Source organism: Lepisosteus oculatus, chromosome 1, assembly GCF_040954835.1.
Source record: "Lepisosteus oculatus isolate fLepOcu1 chromosome 1, fLepOcu1.hap2, whole genome shotgun sequence".
NCBI lineage: Eukaryota > Metazoa > Chordata > Actinopteri > Semionotiformes > Lepisosteidae > Lepisosteus > Lepisosteus oculatus.
Window position 1 is genome coordinate 32,320,883 of NC_090696.1, and position 16,259 is coordinate 32,337,141.

At 34.1% G+C, this 16,259-nt stretch overlaps 1 protein-coding gene across 1 annotated transcript in view; it reads right to left on the minus strand.

The window, feature by feature from the left end:
• Positions 1-6,367: 6,367 nt before the first annotated feature.
• Positions 6,368-16,259, minus strand: part of LOC107077121 (uncharacterized) — a 38,051-nt gene continuing 28,159 nt past the window's right edge. Inside the window, exons 10-14 of the mRNA XM_069189310.1 lie at positions 15,965-16,021; positions 13,656-13,757; positions 12,277-12,301; positions 11,843-11,901; positions 6,368-9,589 (exon numbers count right to left, since the gene is read on the minus strand). Coding sequence (XP_069045411.1) covers positions 9,576-9,589; positions 11,843-11,901; positions 12,277-12,301; positions 13,656-13,757; positions 15,965-16,021 — 257 coding nt within the window. The 3' untranslated portion in view covers positions 6,368-9,575. The remainder of the gene's footprint in view (positions 9,590-11,842; positions 11,902-12,276; positions 12,302-13,655; positions 13,758-15,964; positions 16,022-16,259) is intronic.

Genomic DNA, 16,259 nt, shown 5'->3' on the forward strand with positions numbered 1-16,259 from the left:
TGCACACACTCACACTAGTTCCAATTTTTCCAAAAACCAGTTAACCTACCAGTAGGTTTTTGTACTGTGGGGGGAAATTGGAACACCTGGCAAGAATGGAAAAAAACATACAAACTTCACTCAGATAGCAGCCTGGGAATTTAACGCAGGGCCAGGGCTCCAGTGCTGCAAGGCAGCAATGTTAATTATCGCAAATTTACAGTTTGTAAGGAAGAAAAATATAACACATTTTGCTGTTTAAAAATCACATTGTGCTTATACTCCAGAATGGCACTATGTTATACTGATGAATCAATCAATCTACTAGTAAAGTAGATCAGTTTTCAATTGTGGTTTAAAGAATATCAAAATGTTTTGAAGAAAAAACTAATTAATGAGGGCTGGAACCTGGATTTACAATACAAATCAGAAGACCTGTGTGACACTTTAGACAAACATATACACAACCTTGTCATTTATTGGATGCATTTGTCCTTTGCTGTTTGGTTGCTGTATTGAATGAAAAGCCCTTGTCCATTATATGTAAGTTCAGTCAGTCTAATCAACATATAATAACAAGCTAATAACCCCCCCCGAAAAATCATAATCACAAAAATAACTATATCTGGCAGTCTGCCGTCAATGAAATTTAATACACAACAATTGAGGCCTTGCTTTTCACTGTTGGCCAATTGCCAACCACTTTTCGTGTTTCATTACAGCAATGGAAATGAGCCTGAAGTACAAAACATGTCCCATCTCCCATTTCAAAGGATACAGAGAAAGACTTGGTGCACTTGAATTAAATGAATCTAATACTGTGCCAAAATAGCACTGAGTAAGCCTCTTTCACAGACAGAGAGGGAGATAAATAGAGTTTTAAGCCTACATGGAATTAGTCATTAATGTTTCATTAGAGGACACACTTGAATAAATTTATAAACAGGCATATCATAAAAAGCTGCTCCGCCATGTTGTATTATTTTGCAAAAGAAAGAAATCCATTTTGCATCACCTCGTTTTTTAGAACTCTTACTTTTTATTATGTTACAGTGCCTCCATTTTCTTTGGATTTCCTTGTCTGCTCAGGGATTGTTTAGTAATTTACTTTATTTCTTTTTATTAAATCACAATAAACCTTGAAGCCTAATTTTAGTTTCAAGAGCAACCTAGACATAGGCATATCGATACATAATACAAGTATTACACATATAAAATATTATATTACACATATTCTTATAAAATAACAGTAACAATGATGACAACTAGAATAATTGAAAAAATGGCAAACATGTGACAAGGAGCAACAGGTATATACTCAAAGTTAAAGGTCCCAGCCCAGAACCCTGTACTTGTATTCTTCAACCCTGTACTGCATCAGGTGGAATGTAAGTGGACTAAGAGGAACAACATCAGAAGCTGAACAAATCTAACTTTTACAACTTGGCTCATGCCAGTCAAATAGAAGACGATGAAGGGAAGATCCAAATTTCTTTTTGATCCAGTAGGATATTGTGATTGATAGCATAAAAAGCTGCACTTAAATCCAGAAGAAGAAGGATATTAAGTGACCCAGAGTTAGAAGCCATCAGCAAATTGTTAACAACTTTGCCAAGAGCTGTTTCAGTGTAGTGTCTCTGTCTAAATGCTGACCAGTATACTGGATATCAACCATAGGACCCTCAGCACCTGGTATGCAAATATTATGCAATTGCATTGATTTCCTTATGAAACACAGATATACCTATTGCGTGGCTTGCAAACAATATGTAAGAGATTTAACTCAGTAAACATCTGAGTTAAAACAGTAACCTTCATCCATGTAACCACTTTATTCAGTACTGGATCATGGGGGATGCCAGAGCCTGACCTGTGAATTAACCAAAGGGCCCCACTGCTGTTACAATGATACAATGATGTCTGCCTTTTCTTCCAGTTCTCCTGATGTCAACACACCCTCCTGGAACTCCTCAACATCGTGGCTACTTCCTCAACATTTCCTTCTCTTTCTACTTCCCCTTTCTTTCTGCAGTACCTGCTTGCTCTGCTCTCTAACCATTTCTCACTGTTTTTGTTCAAGCAGCCAACCCATTGCCCCTATGGCCCCAGCCTCTTTTTGTTATTGCATCACTCTCCTTTCCCCAAGTCTTTTCACTGTCCACTGTGCAAAAGCCTCCGCATTCGCTGATACCCACTCCACCCCAAGGATGCAAGAGCATGGGTCAATTCCTCATTCTCATCCCTCGATGGCCCTAGTCCCAGTTCTGACCCCAGCTAAGATGGTTATGGGTCCCAGAACCATTTACTCATTCAGTGTTGACCACTGACTCTTCCCTCCCCCTCCAACAAGCTTCCACCTGCAGGTGTCTCCAGGAAAAGAACAGTCACTTTAGCTGCTATTTTTCTTCAGGATCTTCACTTTATTATATTATCACACTGCTGCAGTTATATTTTTATTTCTTTTGGGTTTTCTGAATGGAATCTGTCTTCATCCATTCAGTTGTAGCAAGTGGTAATTCACTACAGGTTACTATTCTACTTCTGTGTCAGTGTAAGTGACTTCAGACTAAATTTTCTGGGTGGGCAAAGTGTCTTCTGCTGCCCACCACACAATTCCAGTCTTACAGATCTAGGGTTTGTTTACTCTGCTGCCACCTGTTTGCCAATTTGAAATCCTTTGCTTGCATCATACACAATTCTAATTCACTTTATGCTATGGTGTACATTCACCAACCGGTTTTCCTCTGAAAACAAGCATATGCAAACCAACTTGACCAGACACGCACCAGTAGCTCCATCATTGAAGACATCAACACTGATGTTTTGAGTTCCTATATTTAATTTTCATGGTTTTGGTGGCCCTGATCTTAAGGCCATAGCTGTCATTGCCTCAGCCCACTGATTTGATGGAAAACACTTAAATATTAAGTATGCTATCCCTTTATATTTGTCATCTCATTGTATTAATTGGGATTTTGACCAGACAACTGAAAAATATTTACATTACATTGCTGTACATTGTAAAACATTGCATTTAAGAAAGAATCTAGAACTCTTATAGAACAGAAGAACAGTTTTCATTCATACTGGCCCTTAACTATTTGTTAATGACTTTAACTGAATTAATTTATTTTAACTGTTATTCACACTTAGATGACCTTGACTAATACTTTGGAAAAATAAGTCCTTTAACAAAAGATAAACACAACTAATTAACATGATGAGATAACATTATATAGTCTTTCAGTGGTCTATAGCAAATGTGTAGTTTGTTTTATAGTTACTTATCAATTCAAGGATTCAATATTCTTATGCTCCAATAATCCTTTGTGTGAGTGTCTCCACTTTTCATTTTAAACGAACCTCCACTTAGTTTCCACTTGTGTTATGAAGTTCACGTTTTGTGACAAGGTCCATAAGATTGACTTTGTTAATGCCTTGTAGATTTGGAATATCTGAACAGGCTACCCTGAAGTAATCTCTGTATAATCCTAAAAAGGTTAAGTTATGTCAGCTGTTAATTTTATTTTATGTTATCTTTCAGTTGTACAGAGAATTCTGTACTTCACAATTTTTTAGTTGGACATATTTCTTTTGTTTTTTTGTGTAATCAAGTTGCCCTACTTTATAGTCTTGATGGTGATGGTTTAATTGGTGATTATTCAAATTACAACATAGCATCAAAATTATTATTTTTCTTTGAACATTTATAAGCTTAAGAGAGAAAAGACAATGGTATTTTTGTAATTTTCTGAAGCGTTTGACTTTTTCCACATCAGAGTATCTACTACTGTACTTTAAAAAGATAAGGGCTAATAACTTTGTTGCATGTAACTTCGTTGTCCATGATAATATTTTTTCTCTGATATTCTCTTATATTGCTATCAACACACATCTCCATAGCAGTTATAAAGCTTTTAAAATGCAGCTGGAAATCCAAGAACACAAAAAATAAATACCTGAGTCTGAAGGAGTACTGTCTGCGATTTTGAATCTATCATTTAGAGCTCACCCTCACCCTGGTTTACATAAGACTCTACTCAACCCCCTGATGGGTCTAATAATAAAATCTTTGAGTTATAGAAAGTGTATGTTATATACAGTACATAAAGAGCAAGTATTGTGGCAGGTTCCTTCCAGGGATGAATGGTGTGGTGTAAGTGTATTGTGGGCTCCACCATTTGTCGCTTTCCTGCAAGTGTGGCAGCCTTTATCATATAATAATAATAATAATAATAATAATAATAATAATAATAATAATAATAATAATAATAACAATAATAATAATAATTGCTTATACTTATATAGCGCTTTTCTGGACACTCCACTCAAAGAGCTTAACAGGTAATGGGGACTCCCCTCCACCACCACCCATGTGCAGCATCCACCTGGATGATGCGACGGCAGCCACAGTACGCCAGAACACTCACCTTACACCAGCTATCAGTGGGGAGGAGAGTAATGAAGCCAATTCATAGATGGGGATTATTACGTGTTTATTCTAATGATAGAATTCTGCAGTTTTTTTCATTCATTGTGATTTTGGTCCACTCCCTCTATATAAACAGGGGACATTTCATCTCATGGACTGCTAGTTAGCTGCCGCTACATGCTCTGTCTTGTTCTATACCCTACCCTGCTCCGGAATTAGGATATGCACCTGTTAACTATTGAAGGACAATAAATCCTGGTGGGCCTACATTTCTCCTCTGCTGTCCCTCCTTTCTCAGTGGCAGACACAGCCAGGGCACATAAGGGAGAATCTCCACAATATTTTGAACAGTAATTCTCTATATGTATTCACCCAATGGCTAAGAAAGGCCCTCTTCCACCTTAGTAAAGCTTGTAATTCTTGATTAATGAACATTCAGTTTTTGAATTTTGTCTGTAACAATGCCTTTTCATACCTATTTTTCAGTTCTGAAGACATATCTGCTATAAAATTGGTCTATGGTTCTATGGTTATTATAATTAATAATTACTTACATGTTTATAGCGCTTTTCTGGACACCACTCAAAGTGCTTAACAAGTAAAGATGGAAGATGTCATGCTTGTAACATGACCACTCACTACAGCCTCCCACAAAACAGTTCCTCAGTGCGTCATCATTCTTAGAATTTTTACACGTTTTATTAATCTTGTTAATTACTGTACTTGGATGAATAAAGTAATTAACTGTCATAAACAAGCATCTTTGACAAACAAGTGCTCTTTGATGATTCAGTGCTCTCATAGGTTACAAATACAGTACGTAATATTGGGTGATGTTCTAAGCCACTTTAAAAAATCACGTTTTACAAGTAATGGGAATTCCATTTTCAGTTTGCAAATTTTTACTGTATCAACAGTTTTCAAGGAATGAATTACATTTGTAAATCAAAGGATGGGCTTAGTTTTTTCATTATCTTCTAAAAAGAAAGCTACTGGTTTTGATAAATGCCCACCCATTATTAAGCATGATAAATGTTTGAAATATTTAAGAGTTATCATTTATGGGTTTCTTGAATAACATCTGCCAAAGAAAGTTTCAGTCTGTTTCTGTGGGTCCCAGTTATATTTATACCCACATTCTAATTCTGAATGAAGAAAGACAAAATGTATAATTTACTGTAATTTTTTATTTCCCAGGGCTGTTATGCAATTTTAGTGTGTGTTTTTAGTGCATGCTTGAAAACAATTAATTCCATGAGATAGATACTTTGCTGCACTGCACAATTAATTTCCTTAAGAAACTGTTATTTAAATCAAAATACCAATTTCACAACACATTGTCCAATATGTGAATCCAGTCTTGTTTTTCCAGATACTTTGGAAACTGCATACCCTGACACTCTTCCGATTTCCCTCTAAAAAGTTGGTTTTGCAAGGCTTTCAGGACTATATCTCTTATTTAACATATTAGCCCTCAAATGGCACTCTGACCTTGATATTTGTTTACTTTTGAAGATAAACTTAAGTTTCTGATGCATTCTTTTCTATCTACAGATTAGAAGAATCAATGCAATTTGAGAGATAGAGTTTACTCCTGCTTGCTTGTGATGAAAGTGGTCCAGTTCTCATCTATAGAACTCAACATGTATTTTATATTAATTTGATTGTAATAGAAGTATTAATATTTTAATAGTCACAGCCATATTAGATGAGTATCATTACAATCTTGACACAATAGCCCATACTTTCATTTTTACTTGAGTTCTTGATCTTAAAATACTAGACTAGCTCACATTATAGAATTTCATAGAATCTTATTTTAATTAGTTTTCTTGAGTGCTACAAGCAAAATACTGTTTTCCATTTTCAGATTTTAGATTTATTACAGAGTATATTTATTGTATGAATTGCATTAAACTGCAAAATAACATATTAAATAATATACAGACTTTAACATAAAATATTAAATCTTTAATATAAACAGAAAAAAAACTTTAATAGTATTCTTTGCATTCATAATGCACTGCAGGTTAAAGAGAGTGTTACCACACAGCAAACTATTTTTATGAGGCAGAAAGCAAGTCCAAGCTTCTTATGTAATCATAAGACTAAGCTCACTATATATCAGCCCGGACACTTCATCAAAGTAAATAAGCAGCTGCTGCAAGAAACTTTAAGCTAATCTTCACGTGGTTTGTAAAAATGCATTCACAAGACAGTGATACTGCTTTGTACTTGCCTTTGAGAAGTATCTGAAAATCACATAATTCATAGATTGGATCATGGGATGTGTGAACAGTGGTAGAAAAAGCATTCACCTTCAAGTGGTGCTGGATAATATTTAAGAACTCCAATTGCATTTCTGTTGGGATGTTTACGCAATGGACTCTACGACATCAGTCATTCTCATAAACCTTTAACACCTGAAAGGAAGCCCACCCTCAAAACTGCTGGCCACCCAGTGTTTTGTCTAATATCTGCTAATAAAATTAGTATGTATGGGTTTATCAAGTGTCTCACTAAATAAATGTTCTGCACCCCGGATAATAGAACTTTTAGGTTGCAACAAAGATGTTTTAAAAATTACAAGAACATGAAATGCAGGCTAATTTAGACCTTGCATAAACATTTGCACATTTTCTTGCACAAATCTAATATGAAATCCTGTTTAAATACACATTTCACTCTCAATGGGATGTTAAACACACAATACGGTTACACCTGGGCCAACAAATACACAAGTGAACCTTATGCCACTGCACTTAAATCTGAAGTGATTGTGTAGTGTTTACTCGTACAGTAGCAACAGTTAAAAGTCAGGTACACACAGTAATAATATAACGCCACCTGGTGGTGAATGTTTTTCTCCATCTTTCACATGCACATGACCTCAAATGCTGTATGTCTGCATGTGTTTGTGAAAGTTTAGGATCGGAGATATAATTATTTATGCATATGTGTAGATTGTGATTTTGACTTTGATGTATGAACATGTTCTTTCACAAGGATAAAAAAGATTCTTCTCAGCAGCAATTGTTTTTAGGCTTTATAACCTGAGCATAAAGTCAGTCAGCTACATGTAAGTTAAACTATATACTGTATACATATTTCAGGGCAAAAAGCATTTGAATGCAATTAAACTTCTTTTTCATTAAGTATACAAACACAGCTGTAAACACTGTATTGTGATAAAGAAAAAAATAGAATCCTCATTTGGAAAAAAGGCAAACATATTTAAAGAAAAAAGGAATTGTGCTCTTAAAAACACACATCTAAAATCACATACCAAAAGCAACACTCAAAAGAAAATACAAATCTACAGCAGAATTATTATTTCTATACGAGCTGTAAAGTCTATTATATTTGGTTCCGCCATCTAGTGCTACTTAATTCTTACACATTATTCAAACGAAGTTTTTCTCACCAACAAAAGTACAGCCTTATTTAGAACAAATACTGGAAACACTATACACAAGTATGAAATTTAACAAACATTATTACCACATAAATTGTTGTAAATATTGTAATATGGCTGTATTTTTATATCTGTTGAAAAAAGTAAATTAAATAAAAATAATGCTTTACAGTATATAGTTTAATACACAATGATGAAAGTTTAATTGAGATCTAAATAAACAACAAAGTGTTGTTGAATGCAGGACAGAGTGGCTCACAGAAGTATTAGATCACTTCTTTATTCCATTTTCTTAAACAACCGCTTTTAGTCTACTGGACTTTATTTCTCTGTATGAACTGAATGTTGGATCTGTGAAACTCTTTTCTTAGTGATGGATTCTTGTTGCTTGAGATGATGCATATGTCTTATATCAAACTCCACTTCGTGTGTTTCTGCATTAGATTCAGATGATATGAATGAACTGCTATTGAAGCCTTCTAAAGAAAACCTCAAACTATAATTTTGTTCACAGCATCAGATCGACTTATCCTGTGGCATCCCATTATATTCCAGAGCCTTTGGTGATGCATTGATTAAAGAAATCTTGTAAATATATAACTATAAAACCACATACTTTTTATCACCACCATATTTAAGGATACTGTATGCTTCATGCAACAAATCCCTCTTGTTGGCCTTGTAGCTTGAGAATTAATTGGATGAACTGTAAAGGACATGACTGGAAGCCAGTTCTGAGTAGTTATTCCAAGGACAGCTTTGAGCTCCTGATCATCACCACTTAAAGTGCTGTGAAGCCCATTATGCCAAAGAGTAACCCTTGGAATAATGTGCGGAATTTGATTAGTCTTGACAAGCAAGGAGAAAGATAATGCCATAACTGTCTTATTATATACCACTCGTTAGTCAAAACATTATACAAATTTAAACTCTCCTTCTCTAAACTCTATAGCCTTCTCAGCTGATCTACGTCATGTTTCACTGAAGCATGTTTGTGCCTACACTTCAGATTCAGTCTCAGGCACAAACCAATTCTGAGCTTTTATTTTACACAGCCAGAACAATCAAGATGAAGCAGATCTGAACACTGATGATATTTCAGGGCAGTGACACCACTGTAACCAGCAAATTCAACAGTCCATGATGTTATATAGATTATAACACAAAGCAGACCTTTTACACATGCTAAATGCTTTATAAAGAATTATTACTGAGAATTAATAATTGGTAGTCGTGGAGAGGAGTCCCCATTACCTGTAAAGGGCTTTGAGTGGATTGTCCAGAAAAGTGCTATATAAGTGTATATATATATAATATTACTAAATTACTATTCTGTTGTATTCAATTAAAATGTTTTTTCAATAACAGATTTGCCCAAAGTCAGAAGCCTAATTCTGAGAAGTAACCTCACAGAGCCTTGTATGTTGAATGTCACAAATGTATTGTTTCAGGATTAAATGTGATACAATTTTATAGTGTTTAGTTTTAGTTTGGTTATCTTGTTTTGTAGAATTTGTAAAGAACATGAGAGGAATTAGGGTACCACAAACAGAATTTTAAGAAGCCAAAAATGGAAGTAGTACCCTTGACTAATTGCCAAACCACAAAAAATGTTTTTCCCATCCTATTTAATTGTTGTCAGAATGAATTCAGAAAATTAAAAAAGTGACCAGACTTCTGTGAGACACTGTTACAAATAGGAAACTGTTGCTATCAATTTGGATGCTGCAGGTAGGAGACATCTTCACTTCATTTTGTAGGATCTGAAACATAAACATACAAGTTTTAGGTGAATTGCAATAAACATTATATGGCTTATTTCATTTAAATAAAAATGCTGTTATTATTAACTATCTAAAAACAGTACAAATATATTACAATTTTCAATACAATAAAATTAAAGACAAATAAAAGATAAATGAAAGATAAATATTTTTGTATTCCCCTTTTTATCAATGCATAGTTGGATCAAATCCAAAAAGTTGTAATTCTGCTTTCCTTTTCTTTCTATTTTTGTAAAACTGAAACCACAAAGAAAAACTAAATAATTAATAATAAATATAATAAAGTCCATATAAAATATAGTATATATTATTGATACAGCCAATATTGTCTTCAACATATATTCTAAAGCTGACTTTTGTAGAGAATAATATACACTTACACACAAATTTGAATATACTGTAGTCATATATACTGTATACTGCATTTTAAATGAAGTAAAGATTTTAGGGTCCAGCTGAAAAAAAAATGTAATTATCAGACAAACCAGCAGAGGTCCCTGTTGTCTGGTACCCAGAGTTAGCATGTCCAAATACAGACATCCCATAGCTAGAACGCTGCAATAGATACTTTAGTATCTATTGATATCTTTAAATTGTCTGCTGAAGACTGGCAAAGGTGATCATTTTTACCAATCCAGTAAGTGATTCAAATAATTATGTTTGTTTAGAGCAAGGAACAGAAGACTAAAGGAATGACTGGGAACAATTAGCAGACATGCAGGATTTAAAGTTCTGTAAAGGATTTTAGAATAATTCGCTGAGCAATAATTCTTCTTTTTCTTATTTTTTAATAGTACATAGGATAAACTGTAAATTAATAATTAATAATTTCTCTGTACTGATTAGTATTAATATTCTAATAAAAAGCTAAGAAAGGGAGACATTACTCTGTAGTGTATATATTTAAATCGTTGTGGCTGTGAGTTTTATCTTGTTTCTGGGGCTATATACACCATGTGGAATTTCAGAAATACCTTAAATATTTGCAAAATACAATTATTTTGTATGTTTTTAACTTGGGTCTTTGGCATATTTTGTTTAGTATATATGATGCTGAAGACAATACTGTTTGTTCACCAGTAAAGTACAGTATGTTAAGCAGATTTCATACACTAGCCCAGTTAGAAAAAAGAACCATTGGATGGAAATGCAATTTTCTAGCACCGCAGAGCACTTCCTAACTCTGAGATGCAAGCATTTTAATGAAAGCTTTGTGTACAGTTTTCAATGTATTTGGGAGATATTCTGTAGTCTTTGACATTTCTGTGTACTGGAGTAAGCACACAATGGCTGTCTTTAAAATAGCTTGAGTGGTTGTGAGGAAGTCTATCTTTCATCTCTCACTAGTGTGTCTGGGGTGGAGCACAAATTGCAGGAAACACCTTCCCATATTCAAACACTTGCGTGGAGTCATTACATGAAAAGCACAATGAGATATAAAAAGCTTGAAACTTCCTCTGTTCTGTTTGCTTGAGAAAAATGAGAAGAAATCACCAAGTCGGTAAAAGCCTTAGAAAACACTACAAAATTAAATATTTGAAAGGTTTGCGTGTGTATTTTGTAGAATTATCATGGTAATTGTATTAATTTGTATTAATAAGTAACTAATCACAAGTTAAAATGTAGTTGAAAAAATCACAATTAGTAATATGTATTGCATTATATAAGTTACAATAAAATAAATAAAATGTGTCCCAAGAGTTAATTATACACCCATGTTGGAACAAAAATATCATGACATCAAAACAGAATTATTTACAGATTGAATAATAATCCTTTCTTAAATAAATAAAAAATGTTATACTGTAAAATAAATAAAATTATAAAAATGGAATTTAGAGGTTTCATTATTATAAATTCACGGAGAGGGTGTCATTGGTTGGCACTGCTGCCTGGAGCACTGGGGCTCTGGGTTCAATTCCTGTTAACAGTGCTAACTGCCTTTAGTTTATACTGTATGTTCTCCCCATGTTTCCTCTGGGTGCTCTAATTTACTCCCACAGCCCAAAGAGATACTGGTATGTTCATTACCATATAGGAAAATTTGCCCTGGTGTACATGCATGTCTGTGGCTGTGTTTGTGTCTGTGTGTCTGCCATACAATGGACTGGCATCCCGTCCAGGGTGTATCCTGCCTTGCAACCATTGCTTGCCATAAAATATTCTGTAGAAAATATCATTTTTGTCTGTTCGTATTATTATTGACATAACAGTGGTACATACAGTACATACCTTCACCCCCAGATGACTTTACACCCAAAAGCATCACACCATCTTTGTAAGTGGCGGTCCTGATTTTGACAAGAAACACAATACTATAAATACTATAGAAATGTTGTTTTTATTTTGAGTACAGCAATAATCACGATCCCCAGGAGTAATTTTTTATTCGTTTTAATTAAAATGATAAGTTTGCTTTTTTCTCCTAATCATCCTTCCATGAAAAGTATTTTGAATATTAGGAAAACAAACACACAAACGTTACATATGACTGGAATTAATTTGGTTGATCAAACTCTTTTGGTTGGTAGTAGCAGGTAATTGCTTCACAACTGCAGACCTCATCCCCAGCTTCACCAATAATACTATTACTGATGGTAAAAGGGTGTATCAATAGTATAGTTCAGAATCTGACTCTGCCAAAATAATGTATTTTTCATACTCACTTCTCTGTATCATTCTCGGTTCCATCTGTTGAAAATATAAAAAATAACAAGAGCAATAAGTATCTATACTTTATATATCTTAAGGACTTTTTATTAAATTAAGAACGTCCAAATGATGTATATATGTGTCTCTATAAATTTCAAACCCTTTCATTATTGTGTCAATTATCCTTTCCTCTCAGATGGTGCAATTGTAATTTGGAGCAATAATTCAGAAACAAAATTCGAATTCAAAATTATTTCTGAATCCCATCCATGCTGTCAGGGAGTAAAACAAAAATGCGCTATGGTATTTCGCAATTGCGACTTATTATCTAAAAATTCCGAGTTTATATCTCAGAATTGCGACTTAAAAACTCAGAATTCCGACTTTATATCTCGCAATTGCGAATTTTTATCTCACATTTGCGACTTTGAAATGCCCAGATTTCATGGTCTGTCCTTTTGTTATTGTAACGGATTCGGGTTCTAGGGCTTGTGCCCTTGCCTCTCCCACCCTAGTTAGTGCTTCACTGCATTGGCTCAAACCCAGGTCTTGCCAGCTGAGTAAAGACTTTCTTTAGCCCCGGCGGCCAGCATCCCTGTTATACGCAGGGGAGGGTGGTGCCCTCAACCTGTATGGCGGCCGTTCCGTTACAATATATTCATGAATCGTACAGGATCATAGGATCTTTAGGCCTGAAGACTTGTCTTGTACAGTTCCATGATAAAAATCTAATTTCAATATTTTTTATGGAATCCCATTTCCGCCAGTGAGGCTTCCATAGTACCCGGTTGGAATAGTGGACGGTAGGCTTTTAAAAAAAAGGTTTTATTTAAACACCAGAAATACAAAAATGGAGACAGAATATGAAGAAAGATACAGAAATAGAAACTTCACATCCAGAGGAATTCACAGTTATAAAAGCTGGAACTTATACTTTTTACATATTTCCTTTGTATGTCCTGTTTTACTTACAAAAGAAGGTCTTCTTTAGCTCAGCAGGCAAGACCTGGGTTCGAGCCAATGCAGTGAGGCACAAGCCCTAGAACCCGAATCCATTACAATAACAAAAGGACAGACAATGAAATGTGGGCTATTTCGAAGTCGCAATTGCGAGATATGAAGTCGCAATTCTGAGTTTTTAATTCGTAATTCTGAGATCCTAAGTCGGAATTCTGAGATACTAAGTCGCAATTGCGAGATACCATAGTGGGTTTTTTTTTAATCCCTGGCGGAAACGGGCTTCCATACTTTCATTTCAGCAACCTAAAAATGTAACACTTTCTGAGAATTTAAAAAAAAACTAAAATACTACATACTACAAAATACATTAAGATACACTGATTCCAATAACTCTATAATAAATATTTCCTTCCACTTTGAGCTCAATAAATACCTGTGTTTGAGTGGACCTTCATAAATTTGGATTTCATTGCTAGGATGACAATCGCTATCAATATAACCAGTACAGGTAATATGACCCACAGTATTCTCTGATCTGTAAAAAAAAGAAAAGAAAAAAATCTTAATTAATTACAGAAATATAAGTATAAATTGAGTAATTTAATTCTTTGTTGGCAGATTTAATGAGAATTATTGAGGCACTTCAGTTTTTCTCTTACTAAACAAGCTATAAATTCTTGGACTGAAGTGAAAATTGTTTGGCCTCTTTTTGGTTCTTCAGACACCTGTTGCTGCATCTTTTCAAAGATACATTGATATGTATGCTCTAACAATAAAGAGTTGAAAATTGTTCCATGTTACTTGTTGTTTTTGAATGTGGATTTCATCATAATTAAGGCAACTAAAAATTCTTAAGTGCCACTTTCTTAATTATCTGAGAGATAAGGAAAAAACATAAATATACTTTAAGAATATTTTGAAAATAAAGTTCAAGGAACACAAAGTTCGTAATGTGTAGATGTGTAGCATTGCAAATAAAATGCATGAACTGTTTAGTCGAGTACTGGATTTTAAAGAAAGTCTGTTACAACCTCATTTGTCCTTTATATACTATATATGATTACCTTTTCATTTATCTTCAGATAACCCAGGCTACAGTGTTTTTGCTGAGAAAGGATTTATTCCTGTGATTCCCTGCTGGGAACAAATCTTTTCAGAATAACTGAGACTATAGGCTTCCAGTCCCAGCTTCCTGACTGGTGTGTTTCCGGTAATTATACTTTTGGGACTAAAGTCCGAGCTATGTGGACCTCGCCCTTTTCAATTTGTCAAATGATATAGACAAAATCCTGTTTCACTATACAAAAAATAGTTAATAAAATTAAAAATGGGAAGGTAATGATTTCTCTTCACTTGCTGATCGAGCATAGTCATATATAATGATTAAAACCAAACAGTACCAAACAGTTAGGCAGAATGTTTAAAGAGAAAAAGTGAACCCATTAAACAAAAAAAGCGTACAGACATTTAAGAATATCTATAGACATATCACACTGTGGATGTGTGGAAATGTATTTGTTTTTCAATAGACACCATGGAATAGAAGGAGGATTTTGCCCTTATGTCAGCTCTCTTAATTTTGTAATTTTTGTGTCTTTATCACACAACCTACAATAGTAATCATCCTTTTGCTGTCTTTGGAAAAAAAAACAATCTTAAAATGCAGATATTCATAGATCATTGTGTCTTAGGAGTAATTAGAAGTATTTTGAGTGGGGGTAATGAGAGCTGTAAAGGAACAAGTAGAGGTTAATTCCATGCCGAAAAGTAAAATGAAGAAAAAACACAATATTCAGCTGTATTATTTCAGGAGCTCAAGGAAGGACACACCTTAAGAAGGCTCCTCAACAGAATCATTCTTCCATCATTTTAATCTTCAGCAATCAATTGTTTTCTACTTGTTCTTCTGTAGTAATTATAATTTGGTAGTAATTATAATGTTCAAATTAACCCTACTAATGCATCCCTGGATTTTACAATGCATTATTACTCCATACTCCCATGTTCAGATAGTGTTGAATAATTGTGGCTTTACACAGGGAGCACAGTTATTAACAGGTTTCTGATTCACATTCTAGCTCTTTGCTTTCTGGCTGGCATAGTGTGAGTAACTTACATACACTCCATTTTCTCGTTTCCTCATATCATGTTGCACTTTGTTCTTAGTTATTTATAAGGGTCATACTGAAAAATACTTAATTTTGTTTCTTTAAGTGCATGTTACATTGGAAATAGATGATGATCTAGATGAATCTCTAGCTACAGATGCAACCTAAATTCTGTCATTGTAATTCTTTGTGTAAGTCTCATGACTTAAGAATACACAGTTGTCTATTTATATATATATTTTTTAAAACTAAGCTTCTTCATAATGTGAAAAATGAAAAAGCTTTAAGATTCAAGTAGCAATATTTCAAGTTTTAGATACTCCTAATTTAGGATATTCAGTTGGTTTTCTGAATACCAGGAAGTTAAACATTGTGATGAGGAATTCATTGTGATACTTTGGTCTTGCAAGAAAAAAAACAAGAGACAAATTGAACAAACGTACTGTTTAATGGGTATGAAATGTAGCCCTGTGTTGGCAAAACACAGGAGAAATCTAGGAAATATATATACTGTACTGTATATGAAAAGTGGAAACTTACTGTTATTAAGGTAGTGGTTTCTTTCAAAATTGTCTAAATATAAAACACTGAGTGGGTTTTAACAAATTTAAATGAACAATAATGCCAAACTTACCTTTTGGTTTATTCCTTTTCTCACTGGTTTCTTCGGTTACTCCAGACGTGGGATATTCTGGGAGAAATACATCTATAATTTATTCTTGTGTCTCTTATTGTGTTAAAAACAACATGAAAAGAGTGGGGTCTTGATGGAAAAGTAGTTAAAACTAAGAAGTAATTGCTTAGAAATTATCTAGGCATCATTGGTATTCCATTTGTTGATTCAGCTGTTATTTGACTTCAAATAGCCAATCAAAAAATCTTGGCAGTTTTAATCTGACGCTATCCCACTAAATCAAAATATTCCACGT